This window comes from Acipenser ruthenus, chromosome 10 (assembly GCF_902713425.1).
Source record: "Acipenser ruthenus chromosome 10, fAciRut3.2 maternal haplotype, whole genome shotgun sequence".
In the NCBI taxonomy this organism is placed as follows: Eukaryota; Metazoa; Chordata; class Actinopteri; order Acipenseriformes; family Acipenseridae; genus Acipenser; species Acipenser ruthenus.
In genome coordinates, this window is record NC_081198.1 from 36,748,306 (window position 1) to 36,775,474 (window position 27,169).

The window sequence follows — 27,169 nt, forward strand, 5'->3', positions numbered from 1 at the left end:
TTTATTTATTTTATTTATTTATTTATTTATTTATTTATTTTAAAATTTGGAATTGCCAATTTTGTTGGTTTTTTTTACCCCATTTTCTCCCCAATTTGAAATGCCCAGTTTTAAGTCTGACTCACCCCCCACGCTGACTCGGGAGAGACGAAGACGAACACACGCGTCCTCCAAAACATGTGTCGTCAGCCTTCCACTTCTTTTCAGTCTGCAGGCCCGCCATGCAGCTACTTCAGAGCTACGGTGTCGGAGGACCACGCAGCTCTGGGCTGCTTGCAGGCAGGTCCGCAGGTGCCCAGCCAGTCTACAGGGGTCGCTGGTGCAGGGTGAGCAGCCTCCCCACCCCGGGCGGTGCTCAGCCAATTGTGTGCCGCCCCCTGGGAACTCCCGTCCACGGTCAGCAGTGGAATAGCCTGGACCCCAACCGGCGACCTCCAGTCTATAGGGGGCACCCTGCACTCCACACGGAGTGCCATTGTTGGCTGTTTTCTGTAGCTTTTGGAAATTCCTTAAATCATGCTGAAGTTTACACTGATTTCAATGAATGTACTTCAATGCTTTTTTTCACAGAAATAAGTTGAACAGATGGAATGAATTCTTTAATATGCTGTATCCCCCCATTGTTTATTTTTAAAACCAGATTGTTGGTTTACCCAGTAATAGGTTTGTGTTTTTTTTTTTTTTTACATACACTGTACTTGACTAGTATTTTTACAGCCTAAGATTTTTAGTACAGTTTTTTTGCAGCATCCCCTATATATACATGTAAAATGAAGACGTGAGATCCTCTTAGGCAGAATTCCTGTCTGATGAATCATGTTCAGGACAAGGTGTGCAGGTTTTTGCTTACATTGCATTTCAATAATGTTAAAACATGAGTCTTGAATGGAATCTTGAGAAATTGAACTGCATATGGATTGGAAGTAGTGGTGGCTATTTTTTGTAAATGCAGAACATTTAAAAATTAATTCTTGATACAGGGTAGGTTAATGTTTTTAAAAATACATATTTTATATAATAAATAAACAAGTAGCTGTCAGTGCCAGGTTGTCCTGTTCTGTGGTCATCCTGCTGTGTGAAGCTCCTGCAAGAGTTTATTATTTTTCATTTATTTTATTTGTTTTTTAAAGGTGCTGCATTTCTTTTCTGATTTTATATTGGCCATTAGCTCTTGAGATATACACCTATATTTCTACACAGGTGTCTGCTTGTCATGACTCCTTGCTGTAATAATAAAACTTTAATTTGTTAGAGCACCTTTCACACCAAGGTCTCTCAAGGCGCTGTACAAAACAATTCATTAAAAAAAAAAAAAATTCTGTAAATACATAGATAAATAAAATGGATACATATAAAAATAAAATCAATCATATGATGCGTTTCTAAATCCTCATTTCCATCCGTCAGTGGGACTAATTTAAGTCCTGTTGGTTTTCTTCAACAGCAGTCAGAGAGGCAGAAATTCAATCTCTCCAAATTCCTTTGATTTAAGAAGTGGCCCAACAGGGGATTGTGTTGCTTTTGGGCCTTCTGGCATAATGTCGAGTAGCAGATGAAATCTGTGCCGACACCAATTTAATCTCGCTGTTATGGTTCAGATAGAAATGTAACGCAAGTTTTCCTTCAGGCCGATCATTCTTTTGAAGTATAAACTATAGAGTATAGATCTTTCCATGTCATCTGACTATTGATCCACACGTCGTATGACATCATACAAGGGATACTGCATCTTGTTTGTGAGAACTCTCTGATGCTGTTTTTTTTTTTTTTGTTAATAATTGACTTCATCCTAAAATGTCTTTCTGATCCTAAAGCATTCTGCTTTTCCCACTTCTCTCTCTCTGGTATCAGACTGAAAACATTGTTTGTTGAATGCTTAATGCTTTTAACTTAATTTTTTCTCTTCATATTCTTACAAATTTCCAACTAACCTATCAATGCTGTTTTTTTTTCTTTACCTCTTTCATTTGCTTCATTTATGCATTAAGTGGTTGCTTAGATTTAAGGTAAGAGATTCCAGGGCTCACTGTTCTGATAATGAGAATATCACATGAGGGGAGGGAAGCAACAATGATATCTCCAAAGCTTTTACACTTTTTAAACATGTCCAGTACACTGTACTTCACATTTATATCAGAATTAAATACACCCCTCGCTATACTGCAGATTCGGATGTATCACGGTCCTGGAGTTGGCTCCCCATTTTTACAGGCTAACTACGCATGCTTTAGCTGCAATGTACATCAGCAATTTCACTTAGAATTACTGTTTGTTTTATTTCATACTTTACGCCACAAACAAAAATATACAAAACAATTAAATAAAGCATTAATATCGTACTGTTATCATATACACACGCATTGCACAATAACACAAAGCAAATTAAATATTTACTTGCTGAAGCGGTTTTTATTTTAGCCAACAAGGTGTTCACTTGTGGTGGCAGTAATGCACTAGCAAAAGTCATAGGGCAGTGATGTCAGCTCCCTAGCAACAAGCCTCCTATGTTGGGAATGGGATTCTTTCAATGCAGTGGGTTTGTGCGTTTGAGAATGGAGAGGAAGACTCATGAAATTAATTGGAGACTTTAAGTTGATGAGAAGCAATTACCCTCTACAGTACGAATTAAAACAGTGTGCTGGATTTATGTTATAATAAAACAAGGGAGTGATTGTACACTATTTGTTAGCCTATTTGTTTTTCTGTGGGTCTCTCGCTATATCGCGGCCCTCGATGATATAGTGGATCTGTATTGGACCCCGACACCCGTGATGTATTGAGTGGGTGCTGTAGAACACTTGTCTGGGAATTAAGGCTATCATTTACTTTGTGGTCTGGCTTCTACAGCACTCAAGCATTTGCTAAAATTCAGGTTTCAGTTGTTCTCCAACTAGCCAATCAATATTGTGTCACTATTAATAGTGATCTGTATTTTTATTATTTTTTCACATATTGATCCAAACTTGCAGTGTGCTGCAGCGCTGGTGTTATCTAGGATCTGGAATTGGTTTATTTTGTAAAATGCACCCATTTAAATTAAGTCCACTTTTTTAAAAGGCTCATTTATTATAATGCTGCTTGCCCTAACTGATGGTGCTTTTAATTGTAATTTGGCAGTCGCAATGAAGGGCTGATGGACATTTATATGTGAGCTGATCTGCATTCCTTCTGGGGGGGTATACACATATTCTGATCTAGGGATAATACACCTGTTAGGCAATTTCTGGAAAATCTAGCAGATTTTTTTAAAATTTCTTTTTATAGATTTCAACTTTAACACTTTATACGGTGTTAAGCATATTAACACAGTGATTTCACATTATCTTGCTTAGTTTTATGTACGATTTTAATATGGCATATATTGAGATATCATCCAAGTTTCCCACCCTGGTTTGTCATATTCTGTTTATTTTATATACATGTTTCAATAGTTAGACTGTATCAGTGATGTTCTCTTGTGGTGTTTTTTTTATTTATTCATTTTTAACCCCAACATATCTTTAGTTTAGAACCGTAAAAAGATTTAACCTCCAATCCCGCTTGCATTTTTATTTTATTTAAAATTTGATGTTCACAAAAATATTCAAATACTGACATTTTTGCAAAATATGCTGTCTCCAAACCTGAAGTGGAAGAGTACAGGTCCCTTCTACAGAAGAAAGGTGAATACTAAACGTGCTTTCAGAGTTCAAGGCAAAATGCCAACCCATCCCTGAGCCCTTGTTGAGAAACCATTAGCAGATCATAGCCTGTGTGTAGAATAAATTTTACATTTCTCCAGCTTCTTACAGTGCTATCGTAATGTAGTTGGGGCAAGTCTTCCTGCTGAAGTGAAACCTGTTGGTGTCACCTGTCACTACTGAACCTTTACTTGCAGAAATAAGCAAAGGATCCGTTGTGATCGATTAGTAATTGATCTACCTGGTGGGTCTAAAAGCTGCCACTGTTCCACATTCACAAATTGTTTGTCATAACTTTAGTCCTTTAAACCCCTCTGCCCCCTGGGTAAGCTCTCTAAACAGGTTTCACTAGTTTTCTTTTGTTACCTTCATAGAGTTTTGCTTTGTGGTTCTTGTTTAAATCAGCACCAGGACATTATTTACCTGACCTCGCCTCCTTGGCATCTGTTGTATGTGTTCAAATCAACACGGCTGTCTAGACTTGATAATCTAACTGTCTGGTGCAATACAACAATACTGTAATCTGCATTGATCTACTACATTTACCAAACCATAGAAATATGTTTTTACTGATGTATTAAACTACTTGTATTAAATCTGATACGGTAGCTTAACCCTTTGCAGTCCATTTATTTAGTGCATGTCAGGTGCGTCCGGTCCAATTTATTTTCACACGCGCAGTTAATTTTAGACGTGCTGTTTAAAAGTATTTTTTTTTCCACAATCAAACGGGTTTAAAAGGCCCTGCATATCAACAAAGCACTCACTAGGCATCTCCAGCCCCGCCCCACCCTTTTTCGCTAGAGATGTCACATATGTTAAGAAATATATAATAATAATAAGAAGTCGTACATACCGATCAATCATCTCCGGATCACTCGTTTTATCACAAAACGCCTCAATGCGATCCAAGTCATTATTTTATTACTATAACATCTCAAAAAAGCTCTGCAAATGTCAGTGATATTCTCTGAGTGCTGATGCAGTAACAGCCAGCTTGTTTCTTTATGGCCGCCGTTATCTGATGCCAAGGGCAAGTATGACTATTCATGAGATACGCCCTTATTTATTTTTTTTTGGCTTGTCTTGGCTCCTGTCGCTCCCACTCGGCCATTGAATGGTTTTCTCGGCTTTTTCCGGCGAAAAAACGACTAGAAACCTGTTTTTTGCGTCTTTTTGATGATGTCGGACAGGGTCCGACATTGGACCGGGTAGGAATAATTGCAATGTCGAACCAGGACTGCAAAGGGTTAAAGCGTTTTGACCATTCGGTATGTTGTTGCAAACTGACTCGCCGATCACTTCAAGTTGTGATGAGAATGAGGTTTGGTATCTTGATTTGTGTATTATGCTAGGCATTCCAGTCATTGCTCCTGATTTTTGTATGCTAAAAAATTGGAGGAGGTGGATTTATATTTGAATAATTTCTCCATAGACTCCATGTGGTGGAATGTGCCACTTGCTGTTTAACACACTCCTATCAGGACTGGCCAATTGGACTCTCTTCTAGTAAATGAGCACAACTTCAAATACTACTTTTAATCCGCCACAACTGCAGTAGTATGGGAGTGTTTAAAAGAAATAATATTAAATACTTTTTAGACAGGTTAGCAACATGATGATTTTAGTATCTTAGCAACAGCCTTGTATTTGTCAGGTGGAATATATATATATATATATATATATATATATATATATATATATATATATATATATATGGTACACTAATTTAAGTTTTGGGTCAATTCATTGCAGCTGATATCCTAATGTCCTCTTCGTGCTTGAATTTATTTCAATTAGTTCCATTCGTACTGACTTCAGAAGATTAATTTGATTGTACAACTTTTAACAAATTTAAGAACCTGCTGCTCCGGGCTCCGTAGCATGTATGAAATTCTTTAGAATCTGCATTGTATAAATGAACCCTGGTCTGCTTATACTCTGTGAAGGTAACAATATAATTCCAAACAGTTTTATAGCAAAGTGCATGGCCCTTTCCTTATCTGCATTTTTTAAAATTTGTTTTCCTCTACCCTCGTTCTGTAGTGGTTTGTTGTAGGCACCTCTCTTATGTCATACTAAATGCATTGTTGCACAACGGAGGGTAACTAAGCAAGAACTTCTGCCAATGTCCTTGCAGGTCAGCACACAGAACATGAAGATGGGTGGTCTCCCGAGAACCACCCCACCCACCCAAAAACCTCCAAGCCCACCAGTGTCAGGGAAAGGAACGATTGGGTAGGTACCACCACACTGGTTCAGGGTGATGGGTGCCAATTGCAATCATCTGATCCACTTTCACGCCTTATCAAGTCTAATTTCTGCTGGCCCTGCAAGGCTCAATGGGAAAGCTGTTCAGATTCCTTCCGTCTGTGCTTGACAGTACGTGAGCACAGAGGAACGCAGCCCATGCATTGGATAGGCTCTTAATTAAAAAAAATAAAGAAAATAAAAGACTTTGGTCTGGTTCCAACCGCTTGCCCTACATAACTTCATTCACACATATTTTGCATAATCTAGGTTATGGTATTTCTGTCAGATGTAAATGCATTTAATTGATTTGTATCATTTGAAACTAAATTTATGAATCGTGTGGTTCTCTAGTGGCCCGCACTTAAATAAACACTGACCTTCAAAAGCTTGCCCTTATTGAGACCAAACTGTGCTATCCTCCTACACATGTATTGATCATGTCTATCCAACCTGATGTTTTTTTAATTTATTTTTTAATTGATTTATCTTAATGCCTAGAAAAGACTTGCTGTGAATTTAAACAAGACCACTTTGGCGGGAGGAGGGGTGGGGGGGGAAGCGTATGCCTACAGTAAACAAGGCCCAGATGGATTATTGCTCCCTGCCGGAAGACTATAAGCAAACTGCCCCCTGCCTCCTCTTATTAGAGCGCCAATGTCTGGCACTGACTCAAAGCAAGAGGGATATTTTTTTTAATTAATACACATAGCAAGGGTTCCTCGTGTAAATCAAACCCAGCCTTGGTGTTTATCTGCTTCTACTGCTGCATACCATTTCCCAGCTTGGACTCCAACTGCAAGGTAAATCTGTGACCGACATTTGCTCGCCGTAAGCGGCTATGTTGTATTTTGGAAAGCCTGTTGCTTCTAGTTCTCCATCTGGAAGCCATATGGAGTTTTGTTTCGTCTTCTGCTTATGGAAAGATCTATCTTTTTGCACCTTGAAAATGGTATTGTACCTGCAAGAATTTTGAAGGTGCCACTACAGATTTTTTTCTTTTTTTTAAATAGGTGGGTATAATTTTAAATAGTTACTTGGAAATATCTCATTTAAGAAGGTCCCAAGGTAAGTTTCAATAACTTTTTACATTACAAACTGGTTTTGAATTTTCCAATAAATTTGTTTTTTTGTGCGATGCAAAATAACAGGAAACACATTAAAACCATTCAAATTATACTGTTGCATCATTTCCCCTGGTGAAATCTTTAATTCTATTACAGGCAAGACTAGTAAAAGGCTAAATAGATCAGTATTAAAATTAGATTTAGAGATATTCAGTGTATATTCATAGTTATGGATAGTGTTCACTTTAGTATACACTTTAGAAGTCACCTTTACATCAACCCTCAGTTATGTGTTTTTTTTTAATTTAATTTAATTAATTAATTTTATATGGCTTTAAATCATTTTGAATTTTAGTACTGGGACTTGTAGTATTTAAATGAGAGCTGGAGTCATCTAAGATGTGACCCACTGAATTAATTCATATACAAACCTTGTAGAATCACACAACAAAACATTATCAACTGCCACCTCCCAACCCTCCCACAGGCAGACAGTATTTCTCATTTAAGCGGTTCCAGTATCCGTTGGTGGCATTAGTCACAGACTTGAATTCCATTACCCAGTTACTCATAATTTAAACATTTTCTATATTATGACAATTGTGGCCAAGCCCAGTATCTTAAGGTGAAAAGAAAAACAATTTTTCCCTACCCTTATCAGGGCTGTAAAAGTGTTCTCTAATCACCTTAAGGTGCTCTGTTTCAGTTCTTCCCATCTACCCAATTTCTACAGCATTCTGACTATACACAAATAGTTTTGGTGGTTTGCTGGCATTTGGTGAATCTACATGTTTTGTAAAATGTTCTATATCATTGTAGGAGTACATATGCACTGTGGTAGATACAATGAAATATGTGGCAAAATAATTTCACATTTGTGTAATTTTAGATCAACGATAAATTTAATATGTCTAACTTTCTGTGTCTTATTCAAAGATTATTCTGCAGGTCTTGGTTGGGACTAGCTGTGTCCCCTTACTCTAATCTGTAGATTCAGAGAATGAGGGTTAAGAAAAAAAAAAAAACTTGATCCAGGCGTTTTGATAACCCGAGTAATATTTGTGTTCACTTCTCCTTCAAAAGGTCACAAACTTGCATCTCTGTACTAGTAGTTGGATTGTTACTTCATCTTTCCAATAATCTACCAAGTCCTCTGTTTTTCTAAATGAAAATGTCCACATTGGTTATGTTTATCAATTAAAATAAATGAAGCCTTTGAAGGTGGAAGTCTTGCTAGAGTACATGAGCCAGAATGTAATGTGTTTTAAAGCCAGAAATGATGTATCCACCAAATCGAAACATGCTGCGTAGAGGTGAACTACTTCAACAATTTCACACTGTGTTATTGGATGGTAAAGATGCAATGGGAACTTCAGGAGGTTTATGCCTGTTCCAAACCCTCCCATCCTCGGCAAGGCGCTCCTGTCCCAGAGGGAGGGGCCTCTCTACACAAGCCAGTGCACACAAAAGGGCTTTTGTCTCTAAATAGATCTGCAATCAACAGGAGTATGGAGTGCAGCACTCAATCAATACATCCTGCCTTGGACTGGAAGATGGTTTTGTTTAGTCTGACTAGGATCAGTAGTTCTCCAGTTTCCAGTTCTGATCATTAATTTGAAGTCCTCAGGAACTTGCTGTAGAATGGCGGTATTACATGGGCATCTGCATTCTATAAGAGGTTGTGGGTTAACCTAATCCTGTTACAGCTAAACGTGAAGGATGAACAACAAAACAACAATTACACGTTTTCGGAGCATACTTTTTTTTATGAATCCTAAAATACTTTCATACCCTGCAGGCGACACTCTCCTTATCGAACCCTAGAACCTGTTCGCCCTCCTGTGGTTCCCAACGACTACGTGCCGAGTCCGACACGCAACATGGTGCCCACTCAGCAACAGAGCCCGGTTCGAACTGCTTCTGTAAACCAGAGGAACCGCACATACAGGTACCTCCCGCTTCTCTGCTTACTCTACTTTGAACAAGCTCAGGTCACCAGTAAAATGTACAGCCTCTCAGAACAGTGAGGAAAAGTGGGACACAGCCCGTTCCTACTTCTGCTGCTCTTTGGACTGAAGACTTCACCGCTTCATACCTTCTGCTACTAACTCTGACTAAAACTCATACTCTGCTCTCCAAGTAAATCTCACACACAAAAAAACAATAGGCTATATTACCATCATCATTATTTCCTTTCAACTGACTTGCTTCGTAATTCACAGGGTTAACCATTCATTGAATTTATTTTTTTTTCTGGTCAAGTATCCTCTAATTACGTGACGTTGAGACACTGCAAAGTTCTTTAAGTTCTGAGGTTTTTTTTTTCAAAGGTTTCTGCATGGAATTGCTTCATTTTAATTAGAAATAATGCTTTGGGATATACTGCAAGATAGCAGTGCGTACACAGAAGTCAAAGACTGCATACATCCATTCCCATTAATTTGGGGCGAACCAGATACTGTGACGAACGGTACAATCTGATATTAAACGGCATATTGCAGCATGCTATCCAATGTGTAGCACTGTGCTGGGCACCGTTTGAAAAAGAGGCAGAAAAAGCTCAATTGTTATAGCGAGGTCAGTTATGGTTTTCAGCTAAACTCATAAATGTCCATGCTTTGCATTGATGGGACAGCACTGCCTACAGCAACTTGACTTGAGTAGCTTCAAGCTCCCTAACAGCCTCTGAATTCAACGTGTGGTCATGGAAGCATAGAAATGTTAGAAAAGTGTGCAAAGTGAACCAATCCAAAAAGTTGGGAAAGTAATCCTGATCCTTAGTTTCATGTTACAGTTGGGCTAATTTGGAACAGATGCAAAGTGTCAACACATACACAAGACATAGTAGATACCCAAGCCCACCAATTAAAGTCAACGTTAACATAAAAATCAGTTTTATAGAGAACTCATCCACAATACAGATTCTGGACCATTTTCTGCAATCTGCAAAACTAGCTGCATCCTGCCTTAACAGAATCACTGTTACTCTGAGCCCAATAGACATTTAAATAAACACCCCTGGGCTGCCAGTTTTGAACAATACAGCACTGCCTTTACCCACAAAAATATGTCATGAGGGCTTCTGCAAAGGCCTGAGAGAGACTTAAAAATATACAGAAAAGAATAGGTAGTGAACATGGCCAAAGAATCCCTTCTCGCTTCACCACATCCCATATAGGAAAAGCAGTTATCAACTTCTTTAACCTCTGCGCAGGGCTGAACTTGTCGCTGCAGTAATTTGAAAGTCCCATGTACATTTATAAAGTTAATGACATGTTGCTAATGTATCTAAAATTGCATTGCATGCTCTACTTGATGAAATACCAACATGCCAAGACACTTAAAAAAATGGCATTTCTCAATTATAGCTCTCCGAAGTAATAGCAGCCTTGCATTTCCAGCAACTATTCTAATTAAAGCTCAAGTCCCAGGATGATTTATTTATTTATTTGTTTTATTTATGACTTAAGTATTCATTCATTTTATTTTCAATGCATCTATTGCATCAATTGATTACCCCCATCCTACTATGTGCCATTAAACTTGTTCTTCCATAGCCTACTGCTACTGCTGTAACATGCTTGGTCGCTTTCAGGGTAGGTCTGTGCATGCTGAAGCCAGAATATACAGCTACTGACCAATACCTAATGTGTCTCCCACTTTGAATCCACTGGCCCTACACTACATCACATGAATTGTTTTAATGCAAACGAAGAGGTCTGTGCTAGAATTGAGATCCCACATTATCTGAGGGTATTTAAGTTTTCCCATGCTTATACTTGGCATGTATCACAGTTTACCCTGATTTTACCACATTTTTATTTTTATATTCTTTACTATACCTCCGTATTTACAATGCTTACCTATGCTTTACCATACTTTCACTATACCTTATTACACTTGTCTATGCTTTTACAATGGGAAACTTTTATAAAGTAGTCTATAGTGTATATTATTAAATAGTTGCTTTGTATTTCTATCTTGCATTCCCCAATTTAAACAATTATTTTCAGAACTGTTGAATCAGCAGTTTTGATATTTTGGCTATGTTCAAGCGTATTGTGTATTACAGCTGCAAAATTTGAAATAAAGGCATTTCATGGAAGCCTTCTCTGTCTGCCTCGGTCCCTCTGCAGTATTCAAAAACATCTACGACGTCCTCCTTTTGTATTCCATTTGATTTAGTTCCGCAATTAAGTTGAAAACTGCGAAACTACTGTGAAAGGGTGGATTTTTTTTCACAGATTCAAAACTATAGGATAGATTATTAAAGCCATCTACTTCAAAACATAATTGGCACATTTTTATATTTGAATTAATCAATAAGTGGCTTCTTTAATCTGTTCTAATACAAACTTGTCTTTTGAAGTTGATTCACAAACTAGTTTTGGGATTTTGTAACTCCCTGCCTTCCCTCTGAACAGCAGCAGTGGGAGCAGTGGAGGCAGCCACCCGAGCAGCCGGAGCAGCAGTCGAGAGAACAGTGGGAGCGGAAGTGTAGGCATCCCCATCCCCATCGCTGTGCCCACCCCATCCCCACCCAGCGTCTATCCAGGTAAGGAGCCGTGGGAACCCCCTCCCCTCCCTCAGGCTTTGCATTAACCATGATCTTTCACTTTTGATCTGATACAGCAGGTGGAAAAGTAGATACATTTTCTTCTCTTTCCTTTTGACCCAGAAGCTCATTTTAATGATGGTTATTTGAAACTGTTAGAGCCAAACTTTGATATCTTCCATTGGTTCTTTTAGTTTCTTCTCAAAAAGGTGGATTTGTTTTTTAACAAGGTGAAAAAATCAGATAAGCATTGTGACTGATGTTGCTGCACATATAGATATACAGTGCCTTGCAAAAGTATTCAGACCCCTGACAAATTCTCTCATATTACTGAATTAGAAATGGTACATTTAAATTTCGTTCTGTTTGATATTTTATTTTAAAACACTGAAACTCAAAATCAATTATTGTAAGGTGACATTGGTTTTATTTTGGGAAATATTTTTAAGAAAAATAAAAAACTGAAATATCTTGCTTGCATAAGTATTCAACCCCTGTGCTGTGGAAGCTCCCAGTTTACACTGATGAAAGAAATTGCCCTAACGAGGACACAATTACCTTACCATTGGCCTCCACCTGTGAACCATTAAAGTTGCTGTCACATTTTCTGGATAAAAACCCCACTGTTGAAGGATCATTGGTCAGGCTGTGAATCTGAAGGAAAATGAAGACCAAAGAGCATTCTACAGAAGTTAGAGATAAAGTAATACAAATGCATAGATTAGGGAAAGGGTACAAAATAATATCCAAGTGCTTGGATATCCCAGTGAACACAGTTGGATCAATAATCAGGAAGTGGAAGCTGCATCACACCACCCAGGCACTGCCAAGCACTCAAACAAGGAGGAGACTTGTGAGAGAAGCCACAGAGAGGGCAACAATCACTTTGAAGGAGCTACAGATTTCAGTGGCTGGGAGTGGAGTAATGGTGCACCAGTCAACCATATCAAGAGCTCTGCATAACACTGGCCTGTATGGGAGGGTGGCAAGAAAGAAGCCGTTACTCAAAAAGTACCATCTGAAAGCACGTGTGGATTTTGCCAGAAAGCATGAGAGTGACCCAGCTGCGATGTGGGAAAAGGTTTTGTGGTGAGATGAGACTAAGATAGAGCTTTTTGGCCAAAACTCAAAGTGCTATGTATGGCGCAAACCTAACACTGCCCATGCCTCAAGACACACCATCCGTACAGTGAGGTATGGTGGTGGCAGCATCATGCTGTGGGGATGCTTCTCATCAGCAGGAACTGGGCATCTTGTTAAAATTGAAGGAAGAATGGATGGAGCAAAATACAGGGAAATACTGCAAGAGAACCTGCTTCAGTCTGCTAAAAAACTGACGCTTGGGAGGAAATTCACCTTTCAGCAGGACAATGATCCCAAGCACAAGGCCAAAGCAACATTGGAGTGGTTGAATGTGAATGTCCTACAGTGACCCAGTCAAAGTCCTGATCTCAATCCCATTGAGAATCTGTGGCACTATTTGAAAATTGCGGTCCACAAGCGTCGTCCAACCAACCTGAACAAGCTGGAGCAAATCTGCCAAGAAGAATGGGCCAAAATCACTCCGACACTGTGCAAAGCTGGTACATACTTACCCCAAAAGACTTGAAGCCTTTATTGCAGCGAAAGGTGGCTCTACCAAATATTAATGTGTGGGGGTTGAATGCAAGCAAGATAATTGATTTTTGAGTTTCAGTGTTTTAAAAATAAAATATCAAACAGAATGAAATTTCAATGTACCATTTGTAATTCAGTAATATGATAGAATTGGTCAGGGGTCTGAATACTTTTGCAAGGCACTGTATCTATTTTTTATTTGATACAGATATTGACTCATTCATAATGTGCTTCCTAATTGACGTGATCTCACACTTTGCTTTACCTCTTTCTGTATTCTGCTCCCAAAATTAAATCGGTGGCTCACCTGGTAAAAGCACATTTTGTGGTGTGCAGTCTGCGTGCGTCAGTCAGGTTCCTGTCCTTTCTGTGCAAAGTCGTCCATCTTTACTAGGGATTCCAGAGTGAGCATCAGATTGGCTCTGGCGCTCTCACGCTTTATTATTATTATTATTATTATTATTATTATTTGTTTATTTAGCAGACGCCTTTATCCAAGGCTACTTACAGAGACTAGGGTGTGTGAACTATGCATCAGCTGCAGAGTCACTTACAATTACGTCTCGCCCGAAAGACGGAGCACACGGAGGTTAAGTGACTTGCTCAGGGTCACACAAATGAGTCAGTGGCTGAGGTGGGATTTGAACCGGGGACCTCCTGGTTACAAGCCCTTTTCTTTAACCACCTGACCACACCGCTTTAGAGAGACAAAACCAGCAGGGACCGTTTCTCTTCCATCATGCTACAACAGACCCTTCTAGCCAGGCAACTGGTGAGCTCAAGTGGACACCTACAGAGCTGGCCCCACAAAAACTTTCCTTGAAAAAATGAAAAATTCTGTTTTACATTTTAATTCAGATTGTGTTTTTCTCAATGTCAAGCTAGTGACTGAATCAATTCAAATGAACAGCTGCGAGACACTTAACACGGGTCCCTGTAATTTGATTTAAGGGCTAGAAAAACACTTCCATAAATATTGAAATTAGGTTTTCACCCTTGTAAAGTGGTGCAAAATTCACTATGTAAAGAATTAGGCCAGTCATTTCTGTGGGAGCGATGTGTTCTGCTTTTTAAGATGATTATGTTCCAATTGAAGGCAAACTTCTGGTTTTGTTGAAGCCAAGAGACTCCCACTCTGCCTTACAGCAACCTGAAGACAGCTGTTCAGTTTGGCAATGTTTACCAGAGAGGAGTTAACTGCTTAAGTGTAGGACTTGACTAATAAAAGGAAAAAACTGACTAGACTCAGTTACCAAACTATCAGTTGTTCAAGATATCGTGCTTGATTGCTTATAAAGTAAATGTTGGTGTTTGTATGAGCAGATGTGCGTTCTGAGTTTAAAACTAAATAAAATACCATTAAGGCAGGTGAATGAAGAGTAAGCTTTAGTCCCAAACTACTGTTTCTATCTCGGGTAACTCGGTCCTGCTTGGTTTCTTCAGTCCCTGGTGGGTTAAACATGCAAATGAGACATTTTGACTGTGAAATGTTGCTGTTCTTTTTGAAGCGCTTCAGTTTCAACTGAAGTATTTTAAATGTGTCCTAACACTTGTTATTGCATTAAAATAATGATTTGAAATAGATTATTTGCTGCTGTCTTTAGTATAAAATGTTGATTTAAACAGAGTGGGCAAACTCTTGTCTAATAGTACCTTTTGTATATGATTCCCTTCCATTAAATAATTCTATATTCAGTTTATTAAATACTGGTGCTGTTTCTATAATGAATAGACCCCATTTTGGTGGGTCCAGAATATAACGGTCTGTTTTAAAATGACTTGCGATTATATACAATTCTTTTTATATTTGGTATTGCGCACTGACAAACTCTGTTTAATACCAAAAAGATGGTAGAAATGGCAGATTCAGAGAAAAACAAAACCTGGAAACCCCTGCTGACGCTCCTTGCCTAGTGCTTGCTTGAACATTGCAGGAGTGCTTTACTAGAAAAGTAGCCAGCTACTAGCTGCACTAAAAGGCTTTCTAATCCCAGCTAACACTTTCCTTTTATTAAAACCTTCTCTTCTGATTCTCCTTTCTACCCCCCTCCAACTCCCTCTCCCAAAGCCTCTGCTGGCTCAGCTGGTACACCACCTGCCCCTGCGCCCCCGAACCCTCCCCCTCCTGCCCCTGCCCCCTCTCCCAACCCTCCCTCGGAGGTGGCTGCAGGAGCCAAGCAGTCTACTGCTGACTGCTTCACCTCTCCGACTCCCACTGCTGCTACTGTAACTACTCCTGCTCCTGTGACAGGTGAGTCTGCCCCCCACTGCGCTGTTTTCAGGCTGGCAGTTGAAACAAGCACGCTTCACCTGTGAATCCATTCCCATTCCAGATATGTCACCAGAACCGATGATGATGTTCCACCATTCCACCCATACGCAGTCTCACATAGCTTCATCCTGCGCTGAGGCTCTGGTTTTTGAGGGGATTCAGGAGGGAGCTTGTGCACATTAGTTTGCTTCCTAGATAAGGCATCAAAATACCATTGCAACGCAGACTTGAACTGGTCATGTCAACCGAAATTAACAGCACGTTTTCTTTTGCTGGCAGTCAATTTATTTAAGAATAAAGGAAATTGAATTTCTCATAAATAAGGGATGGAAATAAGACTCCTAATGCTTAGCAGTTTCCCCCAATTATAGTGTGGTGTGTTGTTGTTGTTTTTTTAGCCACAGTGTATAGGTAACAAGCTCAGGTATGTCTGATCCAGTTGCTATGCAATGGGAGTCTTATTGCCATCCAAGTAAAAAATAAAATAAAGCAACAATGATGTCTTATTTTTCTGCTTTCTAGTGCAAAGCGATCGTAATATGCAAGCTTTAAACACATTTTAAGTAAGCCTGGTGGTGTGTATTGGTTCTAGCTGCTTGCTTCCTTTATTTGATGGTAATTTGGTAATCTGTACTCCCTTCCCTGTCCGCTGGCTTCCTGTGCAGGGGGATCTTTCTACCATCCCATGTATTTGTCTGTGAAGGGATGGTGAGTGGATGGTATAACCAGCCCAGGGTGGGCCCTTGCTGTGGTAGCTACCTGAAAACCTGTGAAACATCCACCACATTATTTTGCTGTCTCTTTATTTGCAGAATTATTATTATTTTTTTGTATTCCTTGTGATGCATGAAAACATGATGTCAAACTAAATGTTTGTGTTTTTTATAGGGTTTGGGGGTGTAAAGTGTTGGAAAGAATGATTAGCAGTCTAGGTAATGCACGTTAATATTTACAACAGCCCCTTATCGCTTTGCTATAGGCCCACCATCATCAGTGAAGGTTTAAGGTCAGGGCTGAGAAAAGGTTAAGTATTGTTTGCCGAGTCTATAATGAGCTAATCGGTAAGAAAGCTGCTGGCATAAATTGAGCGGGCCCAACATCCGACAGGCTTAAAGTTAAACCAAGAGAATTGAAAATGTCTTTCTGACGTTAATGGAAGCTCTGGCAAATATTTAAATAAGACGAGATAAGCCCTGGATCAATCAGTTGTGGGTTGAAGAAGTTAGTATATTTGTTTTCAAATTTTCTCAGATTTGTGATTCACTCACTATGACTTTAGTTGCTTGGTGTGAGTATTTTCTGGCTCAAGTTGGACCAATAAGATGGCGTGTGAGCCATACTGTGTATTACATTCTATTAACAAGGTGACTGCAGTTCAGGATTTGGGACCACCTGAGACATTTTAGTTTGTCTTTTCGTATCTCATCTTTATTTCCTCCTGCCTGTTCCAGGTCAAACTCCCCAGTTCTACAGTATGAACAGACCAGTGTCCCGACATGCTGCACCAACAACAGGGGGGTCTCTGCCCTACAGGCGCCCTCCTTCAGTCCTGTCCCAGACCAGCCTGCAGAACCACATCAATGGAGGCCCCTATTGCAACCAGAGTCAATGTAAGGATGCTGAAGCTAGTCTGACATTAGTAATCTTGCACCCCAGTGCACTGCAAGTGCATCAGCAGGATCATGTTTGCCACTGCATGCAATAGAAAAGCATTAAGAAGTTTCTATTATATTATTTTTACTAGTAGTAGAGGCTTATTGCTATGACATATTGTTTGCCTATTGTTATAATCAATATTTGATAACAATATGTTTTTGGTCAGTGCAAATTAGTTTTTATTGCAGCAAGGTCTTAACAGTTTTTGATGCAGTTTTTTAATCCACAATAACGCCTTTGCAGAATCCTACATAATGAGAACCATACAGAACATTAGCGGTTCAGTGTTTTAAAGTTGAAGTTTTTTTTCTTTTCCCCCAAACTCCTACAGCTCCAGTTAAGAGGGTGTTTGTCTTACTAACAGGATCCTGCTGCCTCCTGGTCATGTAGTGTTTTGCTTTAAGCAACGGGCTTCTTTCATGTCAACGTTTGTCTGTAGCTTGGACTAACCTGTTTGTTTTTTGTTTTCTTCCCTCTCTTGCCTCGTCTCTGTCTGTCTCTCTCTTCTCTCCTCTCTTTTCTTTTCTCTCCTCCTTTTCTCTTCTCTTCTCTCCTCTCTTTTCTCTTCTCTTCTCCTTTTCTCCTCTCCTCCTTTTCTTTTCTTCTTTTCTCCTTCTCTTCTCTCCTCTTCTTTTTTCCTTTTCTCTTCTCTTTTCTTCTCTTCTCTTCTCTCTTTTTTCTTTTCTCTCCTCTTTTCTTTTCTCTCCTCCTTCCCTTCTCTTCTCTCGCTCTCTCTCCGTGTGTCTGGAGCAGCCTCCCTTGCTCCCCCACCCCCCTCTGTCCTACAGATCACTCCACAGCTCCCGCTGATGGGCTTCGTGGCGCGGGTTCAAGAGAACAGTAAGTGGTTCACCTCCGTACTCCTGCGCCGTTGTGCAGCACAGACATGTCAGATGGTCTTGAGTGTGCTGGGCAGATCATATATATCTGATAAACTTTGTCAGGACGCTGGTATACAGTGCCTATAGTAAGTATTCACCCCCCTTGGACGTTTTCACAGTTTGTTGTGATACAACCTTTAATCTTGATGCATTTAAATGGGATTTTTTTTTTCTTTTGATTTACACAACCTACTCAACACTTTCAACGTGTGAAAAAATGGGGGGGTGAAAAAACAAATCAATTAAATAAAAACCTGAAAAATCTTCATTAGATAAGTATTCACCCCCTTTGCTATGACACTCCTAAATAAGCTCAGGTGCAACCAATTGCCTACAGAATTCACACAATAAGTTAAATAGAGTCCATCTGTGTGCAATGAAAGTGGTTCACATGATTTGATTAAATACACCAGTCTCTGTAAGGTCCCACAGTTGGGTAGTGCATTCAAAGCAAAGATAGTACCATGAAGTTGTGGAAAGGCACAGATCATGGGAGGGGTATAAAAAGATTTCAAAGGCATTGAATATCCCTTGGAGCACAGTCAAGTTGAGCAGCCGGGTAAGAAGGGCATTGGTCAGAGAAGCCAGCAAGAGGCCAATGACAACTCTGAAAGACCTACAGCATTCCATGGCTGAGATGGAAGAAACTGTCCATGTGTCAACAATAGCTCAGGTACACCACAATTCTGTCCTGTATGGAAGAGTGGCAAGAAGGAAGCCATTTCTCAAGAGCCCATGTAAAATCCTGCTTGGAATTTGCAAAAAGGCATGTGGGAGACTCTGAAAAGATGTGGCAAAAGATTCTGTGGTCCTATGAAACAAAAATTGAACTACTTGGCCTAAATGCAAAGCGTTCTGTCTGGCGCAAACCCAACACAGCACATCACCCAGGTAACACCATCCCTACTGTAAAGCATGGTGGTGGCAGCATCATGCTATGGGGATGCTTTTAATCAGCAGGGACTGGAAAGCTTGTCAGGGTAGAGGGCAAAATGGATGGAGCTAAATACAGGCAAATCCTTGAGGAAAACCTGCTTCAGTCTGCAAAAGACCTAAGACTGGGACAGAGATTCACCTTTCAGCAGGACAATGACCCCAAGCACACAGCCAAAGCGACACTGGAGTGGCTTAAAAACAAGAAAGTGAATGTCCTAGAGTGGCCCAGACTTGAATCTGATTGCGAATCTGTGGCAAGACTTGAAGATTGCTGTCCACCAACGATCCCCATCCAACTTGACAGAGCTTGAACAATTTTGCCAAGAAGAATGGGCGAATATTGCACGATCCAGATGTGCAAACCTGGTAGAGACTTACCCCAAAAGACTCAGCTGTCAAAGGTGGTTCTACCAAGTATTGACTCTTTTGTTTCACAATAAAAATTCTCTTGCCTCTTCAAAGTGTTGTAGGTTGTGTAAATCAAAGGAAAAAAAAAAAACATTTAAATGCATTAAGATTTCAGGTTGTAACATAACATAACAAACTGTGAAAACGTCCAAGGGGGGTGAATACTTACTATATAGGCAGTGTACATCCAATATCATATAACATAAATACACAATACTTAATATTGTCTAAATAACCTGGAAATGTTTGAAAAGCTAGTACAGTACATGAGACACACTAGGCCATTTTTTTTTTTTTTTTTTTTTTTAAGGCTGTTTACTTTTAAGACCTACCTTCCAAGAACTCCTAAACTCGGTAGGACTTGTGTTCCAGTTGAACTGTCATATAGTTTCCATGTATTTTAGTTTTACTCGTGAAACGATATGCTGGTGGATCCCTCTTGTTTACAATTGAACTGCTTATTTGGAAATCCTTTACTGTGAATAATGTGTCAAAATTCCAGTACATTTTAATCCTGTGTACGGATGAAAAAAATAACATTAAACTCGTAGTAAAACCAGGAATGGATCAAACTGTTATGCAATGGGAGTCTTATTTCCATCCTTGTGATAAGAGACATCCTACATGTAATGTTTTAACCTCGAAAATGAAGGCTTAAATAATGAGAAATGTCAATAGGAATAAAACAATAATTCAATAAAGCATTTTAGAAGGTAGTTCAACTATTATTAAATGATTAAAATAGGGCTCTCCTTTCCATGCCTAGGCAAGTCCAAGCTGCAAATGACCTAACTAACTTTTTAGTGTGTGTTATGTACAGAGCTGGGTGCATATCAGTCCATTAGGTGTAGCCTACCGTGACCAAACTCTTATTTCCATTATGGCCCTATAAAGACTATTAACGTCCTCATCCAGGTCAGGTCTGACCATGAGGCTGATTTAAGGTCAATCCTTTGTTTTTGTCCAGTCATATGGAATGAAATAAATACAAATCCACCCTGAAATTATTTATTATTATTATTATTATTATTATTATTATTATTATTATTATTATTATTATTATTATTATTATTATTATTATTGTTGTTGTTTTTTTTTTTTTTTTTTAAGCAGGCATTTGTAGCCTAAACCTGCAAAAGCAGCAGTTTTACATGTCAAATTAGAGATGTCAATGATGTGCTGTTTAACAGTCACATTGTCTTCCCTTCCACTCTGCAGCTGACAGCTGAATTATCAACGTGGCTTTCCAGCTTTAAGTAGTGGGATTGTACCTGTAGTAACTGTCTAAAGGACAATTACTGTACCTTTTTAATGTATCGTGGGCACTATTTCCCAGTTCCCTAATAAAATATACTGATTGGAAAGTAATATAAATGAGAGATGTAATAAAGGCATAGTTGGCTAGGAAACATGCCAATTATAATAAGTGTAGCTGTAACAGCAAGGGTGGTTAGTAGTGTCAGTATCCATCTCTGAACTGCTGCTGTGAACACTGATCTGGAACCCAGATACCATGTACGCAGACGTCAATCTTGTTATTATACAATTAGCACTTAATTTGTAAAGCAACTGGCGGAATTGCTACAACCAAGAAATATTGAAGAGGTGGGTATTTCTTTGGTAACAGGGGGAATGTGGTTTTGCGAGTTCAGAGTCCAGCATGTTAGTCACTCCCCTCTCTACCCCACTGGCTTTGCCTTACTTTTTTATTGCTTGGCTTTTAACTGTACGTTGACATTTTATATGTATATCATTATGTATTGAATTGAAGGCAATCGCTTGTACTTTAGAACTCAAAATGAGTTGAGCTCAAGTACTTGAATGTATTTATTTGCAATTCCCACCTGTGTGGCTGTCGATTTTATATAGAGCTTTAGACTGCTGTGAAGAATTTACATCCGTAGAAATATTGTATTGACACGGAGCATAAAGAGGATTTATTTGCTGCCTGAGGAGCACCTGCTTTAGTAGTGTGTCAAGTTTAAATGCCTGCTTGGTTTTGAGAGCTCAGCTAACAAAGTTCCCAAGCAATTTATTTACATAATAATAATAATAAAAAAGCTTAATTACTATGTTTGCTGATATCCCTCCGAAATGCAATTCAGTGTTCATATTGTTAATTCTGTGTTTCGGGCTAACGTTCAAGGGCTTGTCATAATTCTATTTAAGTGATGTACACAGTTTTTTATATGGAGTGTAAACAATTACCCAGGTGTGACATACAGGATGGTATTTGAAGTGTTCCGCCTTTTAATAATCAAATCACATTTTTGAAAGGGTTATGTTATGAGGTTAAAAAGCCTGCATTTACACATTGGTATTCTTAAACTGGCATTTAAGGGCTTTGTCTTGGCTTCTAACAAAATGCCTTTGAAAAGCACAGATTCATATTTTCATCCCACATACCCTAAAAGTAAGGAAGCATTGTGTTTGTGTGTTTTATTTATTGTCTTTATGTAGAAGAATGACTTAATAGATTTCTATTATGTCAAGATTATGCTTCCTAAAAAAGGAGGGTATTCAGATAAAAAGTACTTTGTACCCTTGAGAAAAGCCCTTTGTTAACACAGCCTTTTCCTTTTGGTGGTTTTTTTTTTTCTTTTTTGTTTGACTCCTCTTTTATTGGTCTTTGCTGTAGTGGTTTGGTTCTCAAGGCCGTGCCAAGCAGCTCTGTTTTAAGCGAGGTGACGGTGTGTTTGATTCCTCAGTTTCAGACGCTCCCCCGCCCCCTCCCCCTGCGGACGAGCCTGTGTTTGACGAGTCCCCGCCCCCACCCCCTCCCCCAGAGGACTATGAAGAGGAGGAGTCTGCAGTGGTGGAGTACAGTGACCCCTATGCAGAGGAGGATCCTCCATGGGCTCCGAGGACCTACCAAGAAAAGGGTATGCATGTCTGCACTTCCGTAGCTCCCATACAACAATGTTCTTTGAAATCAGGACGGCACCTGATTTTAGGTTTACTTCTACTAATAAACAAGTTCCAAAAGACAGGTCCAAAAACAGGCACAAGGTCGGTACATGAAATCATGTTCTCAAAGTTGGCCAAAACACGGGTGTTCGCAATAAACAGCACTTGCATATCTCTCTCTCTCTCTCTCTCTCTCTCTCTCTCTCTCTCTCTCTCTCTCTCTCTCTCTCTCTCTCTCTCTCTCTCTCTCTCTCTCTCTCAAATGAATGAGAACTTAATGTTGAATTGTACCGTGCTGAAGCTGAGCATAACGCCGGGACACAGCAGTGATCACTGCACTTTCCTTCTCATCGTTGATATTTAAATGCTTTTGTAGTTGTGCCTGAACTACAGCTCATCCTTTCTCTCCAGAAATTAAACAAACTTATTTTAAAACATTTCATTAATAATAATTCAAAATCTAAAATTCTGTAACCAGTTTCCCAAGTTGTTGCTTGTGTTTGCCAACTTAATCCAGGTGACCATTTGTTCCTATTACGGGAGACTGTATCAAGGTATTTAATGCCAAGCTGGATTTGCTTCAGTGCTCTTTACAGATGTCTTTGTATGCATTTGACAAATGAATTAATTCATTGAAAGTGCTTACATTTTACTGTGAACTGACTTGAGAGCTGTAATCAGCAAAAAAAGGGCCTTGCTTGAAATTGAGTGTTGCGTATTACATAAAAAATGTCAGCGTTCATTTAAAATGTCACCTTATTCTAACATAAAGATGCCTCTTTTTTATTGACTTTTTTTGTGCAAATGTAGCAATTTTTACACATTTTGCATATTTTTAGCCTTTGTTCATTCAAATAATTGTCTTGTTTTCTTAATGTCCAATGATGCAAACTCAAGGAAAGTTTTGTTGTAAAGGCACATTTTTTTTTTTATAATTGTGGTTGCATCCTATACACATTTGAGGGTGGATAGTGGAAAAACCATTTTACCATTTTATTTTTTTTCAATCAAAAAATATATTATATAAACTCAATTACTTCTATTTGAGCAGAGTTAGTGTATCTTAAAGCCTTGGCACTTTGTTTCCCATGTTTTATTTTTAACGTCTTCCTCGAGTACAGAACCCCATACCTCCTATTTTGTGTTCTTTCTGTAATACAAAGCATGTGTCGTGAATCATGTCTAGTGCTTGGTATATGGCCTTAAAAGCTCCTGGCACAAGCCCTTATTAAAATGCATTCCTGGGACACAAGGGAAATTGCAGGTTACCCAGCAAATTGCAGGGATGAGTGTTTAGAATTTCTTTCTTTAAATAGTTTGGTTTTGATTAAATATTTCCCTTCAGACTGGGTTGCTTCTGCCCCAATATACTGCAGATACCAACAATTGGAGGGTAGGTACATGTCTGTCCGTAAAGATGCTGAACACTTGTGAATCCCAAATTCTCAGCACATTCACACTTTTTGTTCCTTTTAATTATTATTCTTACATTGTAATTCCTGTTTGTTAATACCAGGTAATATCATTGTGATAAATATTTGTTACTTGGCAGTAACAGGGGGGGGTAATAGGGCTGTGGATATCTGCTGTCAGACATTAGAAAGAGGGACTGCCACGCAGGTGTGGAGGTTTCTTACTGCAGTGGTAGGTGGTTGCCACTCGGGTACCAGCAATGGTAGTCCTAGTGCGGGAGGACTTACACAAACACAGTGTAATAAATACAGTCAAAACAAAACGCTGGGCAAAACAGCTAAAAAATAAATTTGCCAACAAGCTGCTCCCACTAAAAGGGGAGGTCCCGCTGCAAGAACATTCTCCCTGATACACAGATACACTAGGAATGATTAAAATCCTCTAAACAAATCCCTATGATGAATATCAAGTCCCGTTAACACATGGTGGTCCTCAGTTGCGCTCACGACCCCAGTTAGACAAATGATGGTTGCATATTTTGTTCACTCACCCAGTTGTGAGCCTTCAAGCTGGTAAACCAGGAAGAAAGGACTGGCTTTCCAGCTCCTTTTTAAAGGACTGTGGCCAGGGTTAATTGATAATCAATTACTCATTTAACACCTGGCCACATCCCACTCTTGTCCTAATTTAAAAGGATTCCTAACCCCAGCCCTGCCATATCTAGCATAAACTACAATTTTAAACAAAATACTTTTTATAACAAAACAAAAATACACTATTTAGATGTGCAGGACCTCAGCCCTGCCACAGTGGCCTTAATAATGCAACTTCATATTGCTGTCAATAAGAGCAACTCAGGGCTGTGAAAAAGTGGCCTTAATTGTGAAGTTGTCTTTATACTGAGGTGGCCTTAAAGGGAGCTCTTAATGCTCTGTCTATTAGAACAGTGTGTATTTTATATTTATAAAAAGTGTAACATTTCTCACCTCAGTTGTGGCGATCTACGACTACTCGAGGGACAAGGAGGATGAGCTGTCTTTCCAGGAGGGTTCCATCATCTACGTGATCAAGAAGAACGACGACGGCTGGTACGAAGGGGTCATGAATGGCACAACGGGCCTCTTCCCTGGGAACTATGTGGAGTCGATCATGCATTACGCCGAATGAGCCTGGCGCTCCCCCGGCAGTGTTACTTTGGATAAGGGAGGAACAGTGGGGAGGGGGTGGGGTCCTTAAAGATCCGAAAGGCTTGAGGAGATCCAAAGTAAATCACGCACACTCTGAAAAAACAAGCAAAAAAAGAAAATTGCAGAAAAAAATGAAGGGTACTATTGTAATAAAACCACTGTCTTTTCTTTATTGTACGAAGAAATGGATTGAAGTGGTGTGAGGTGTTTGAACAAAGCTCTTCCTGCAGCCGGGAGCAACCCAGGAGGGGTTTATTTTTTGGTCAAGCAAGCTGACGCACTTACACCTGGAGACTGTGTGTGGGGGTTGACCGATATACACTTATTTGACTTTTGTTACTATTAAAATTTGAAAAGGGTCCACTAATCTCCATGAAATGTCAATCAACAAACAGCGATCTTGATTTAAAAGGGATTGTAACCATACTGGGTGACAGTTTCTCTAGTGTGTGTGTGTGTGTGTGTGTTTTTTTTTTTTGCTTTGGTTGCATTATAGGGACTGAATACTGGACACTGCAAACAGTTGGCTTGAAACTGGCTCAGAAATGCCTAAAGGATTACAGGAAGGAGCTGGCATGTCTTTTCAATGCCATTTGGTTATAAGGTGTCCTTTTGTAGGTTGTAGTTGTGTTAAGCTTTAGTAATGGTTTTCCTCTCATTGCATTGGGTCTTGGGGTACATAGTACAAGGTTAAGGGAGACATATTTCATATGTACAAATTTCCAAAAACAAGGTTTAAAAAAATATATATATATATTTCCTAGAACATTCATTTAAGAAGCAAGGATCAGGACTGAAAAGATGGAAAGTCGCATTGTTCAGATCTGAAACCTACATTGCAAATCAGAGAGCTCTTGGCCATTCTTCCTTGCTTGCGGTCTACTGAGTTTTGCACCACTCTAATTTGTACCTATTTTCAAGGATACTGGAGAACAATGTGCAAACAAATCTGCATGAGGTTGTTGAGGGAATGGGAAAGAAATACTATTTTTAGTTCCACCCCAAGCTAATGATTTAGATAAGTCATAATTGTAGTGGTCCTTTTATTGCTAAAATAGTTTAGTCTTTATTAATTTGCTTTACAGAATTTGTGTTCCTATATTTTGCTGAACTCTGCTGATTTTTATAGATCGGTCACCCCCCACAGTTATTCGGTACTACTTGTGTAGATAGTTTATTGGGTTTATGCATTCTTTTTTTATATATATATTTTTTTTTATTATGATTTCTTTTGACTGGTTAGAAAGCTATTGTGGACTGGATCTGAACTACAGCCCAATTCATTTGAAACCTTGTGTATGTAGAGCTCTATAGACTGCATGCTATAATAAAACACCATTTGAAATTCCTGCTTTACATTTCACCCTCAATCATTTTTCTTTCTAGTTTTCTAATTGATTTTTCTGATTTGATTTGAAAGCCAAGAAGACGACTCACTGGGGAGCTATGATTTTCTGGTCTTTTCTTGTTGGCAAACTGTTCTTTTCGTAGTCAAGAACAAATGGGAACTGTGTTCAAAGCAACATGTTTCTGAACCCTACAATTTAAAAAAATAATAATAAATCAATGAAATGTCTTACTGACTGATGCTGTTGGTTTTATCATAGTCTGGTATCTAGTCTAATTTTGTTGACGTTCACACCATCTTTCCTATTAAAATCCTATGCTGTCTTTCATGGAAATTCCAGCAGTGATCAGCGCTGGTAGTGCCGACTCTGTAGACGTGGTGTTGGTTAAACTGGGCCAAGAAAAAAAGGGGTCCATTATAAAGCCTTTCCTGTAAAGTTCTAAAGATGACTGTTTGTTGTCTACTCTTTGAAAGAAACACATTTGCTGTAAAACATGTGGTTTTATATACCTGCCCAGTAAGAGACTGGTACAAATGTGCTCCAGTTCCTTTAGCTGGTCAGCTGGTCACCAGCTCCCCAGGTCTTCCAGCATGACCAAAAACTGCAACCAAAAAATAATGATTGAACATACAATTTCTGTTTAGCTTCAAAGGCAGCTGGAATCACTATGATGAAATCTAGTGGGACCATTTATTTTGTATTATTATTATTATTATTATTATTATTATTATTATTATTATGTTCTTATGAAAGCACAAAGAAATCTCACTACTGAACACACAAATGAATTATCATGAAAATGGACATTCAAAAGATACCAATGAATTTGCAACATTAATAAATATCTATACTATTGCAGAGTAATGTATAATTGACTGGAAAACAAAGGACGTCTCTTCTGATAGGAAATGGGAAAATACAGTTTTAGAAAGACCCGATATAAAATGGATCACTGCAGTATCCAGGACCTTGCAGGAAGTGCAATATTCAT

General features: G+C 39.1%; 1 protein-coding gene across 34 annotated transcripts in view; it reads left to right on the forward strand.

Annotated features, from left to right (window-relative positions):
* LOC117410337 (abl interactor 2) overlaps nt 1-26,405 on the forward strand; it is a 56,693-nt gene extending 30,288 nt beyond the window's left edge. The window contains exons 4-13 of one of the 34 annotated variants that reach the window (XM_059032139.1): nt 1,989-2,006; nt 3,630-3,662; nt 5,821-5,918; nt 8,796-8,945; nt 11,425-11,552; nt 15,238-15,420; nt 16,893-17,051; nt 17,851-17,937; nt 22,031-22,204; nt 24,634-26,405. In XM_059032139.1, the coding sequence (XP_058888122.1) occupies nt 1,989-2,006; nt 3,630-3,662; nt 5,821-5,918; nt 8,796-8,945; nt 11,425-11,552; nt 15,238-15,420; nt 16,893-17,051; nt 17,851-17,937; nt 22,031-22,204; nt 24,634-24,809 (1,206 nt within the window). In that variant the 3' untranslated portion in view covers nt 24,810-26,405. Of the gene's footprint in view, nt 1-1,988; nt 2,007-3,629; nt 3,663-5,820; nt 5,919-8,795; nt 8,946-11,421; nt 11,553-15,237; nt 15,421-16,892; nt 17,052-17,850; nt 17,938-22,030; nt 22,205-24,633 lie in introns of all 34 variants that reach the window. The other 33 variants (XM_059032138.1, XM_059032140.1, XM_059032141.1 and 30 more) reach the window with 33 other exon arrangements.
* The last annotated feature ends 764 nt before the right edge of the window (nt 26,406-27,169 follow it).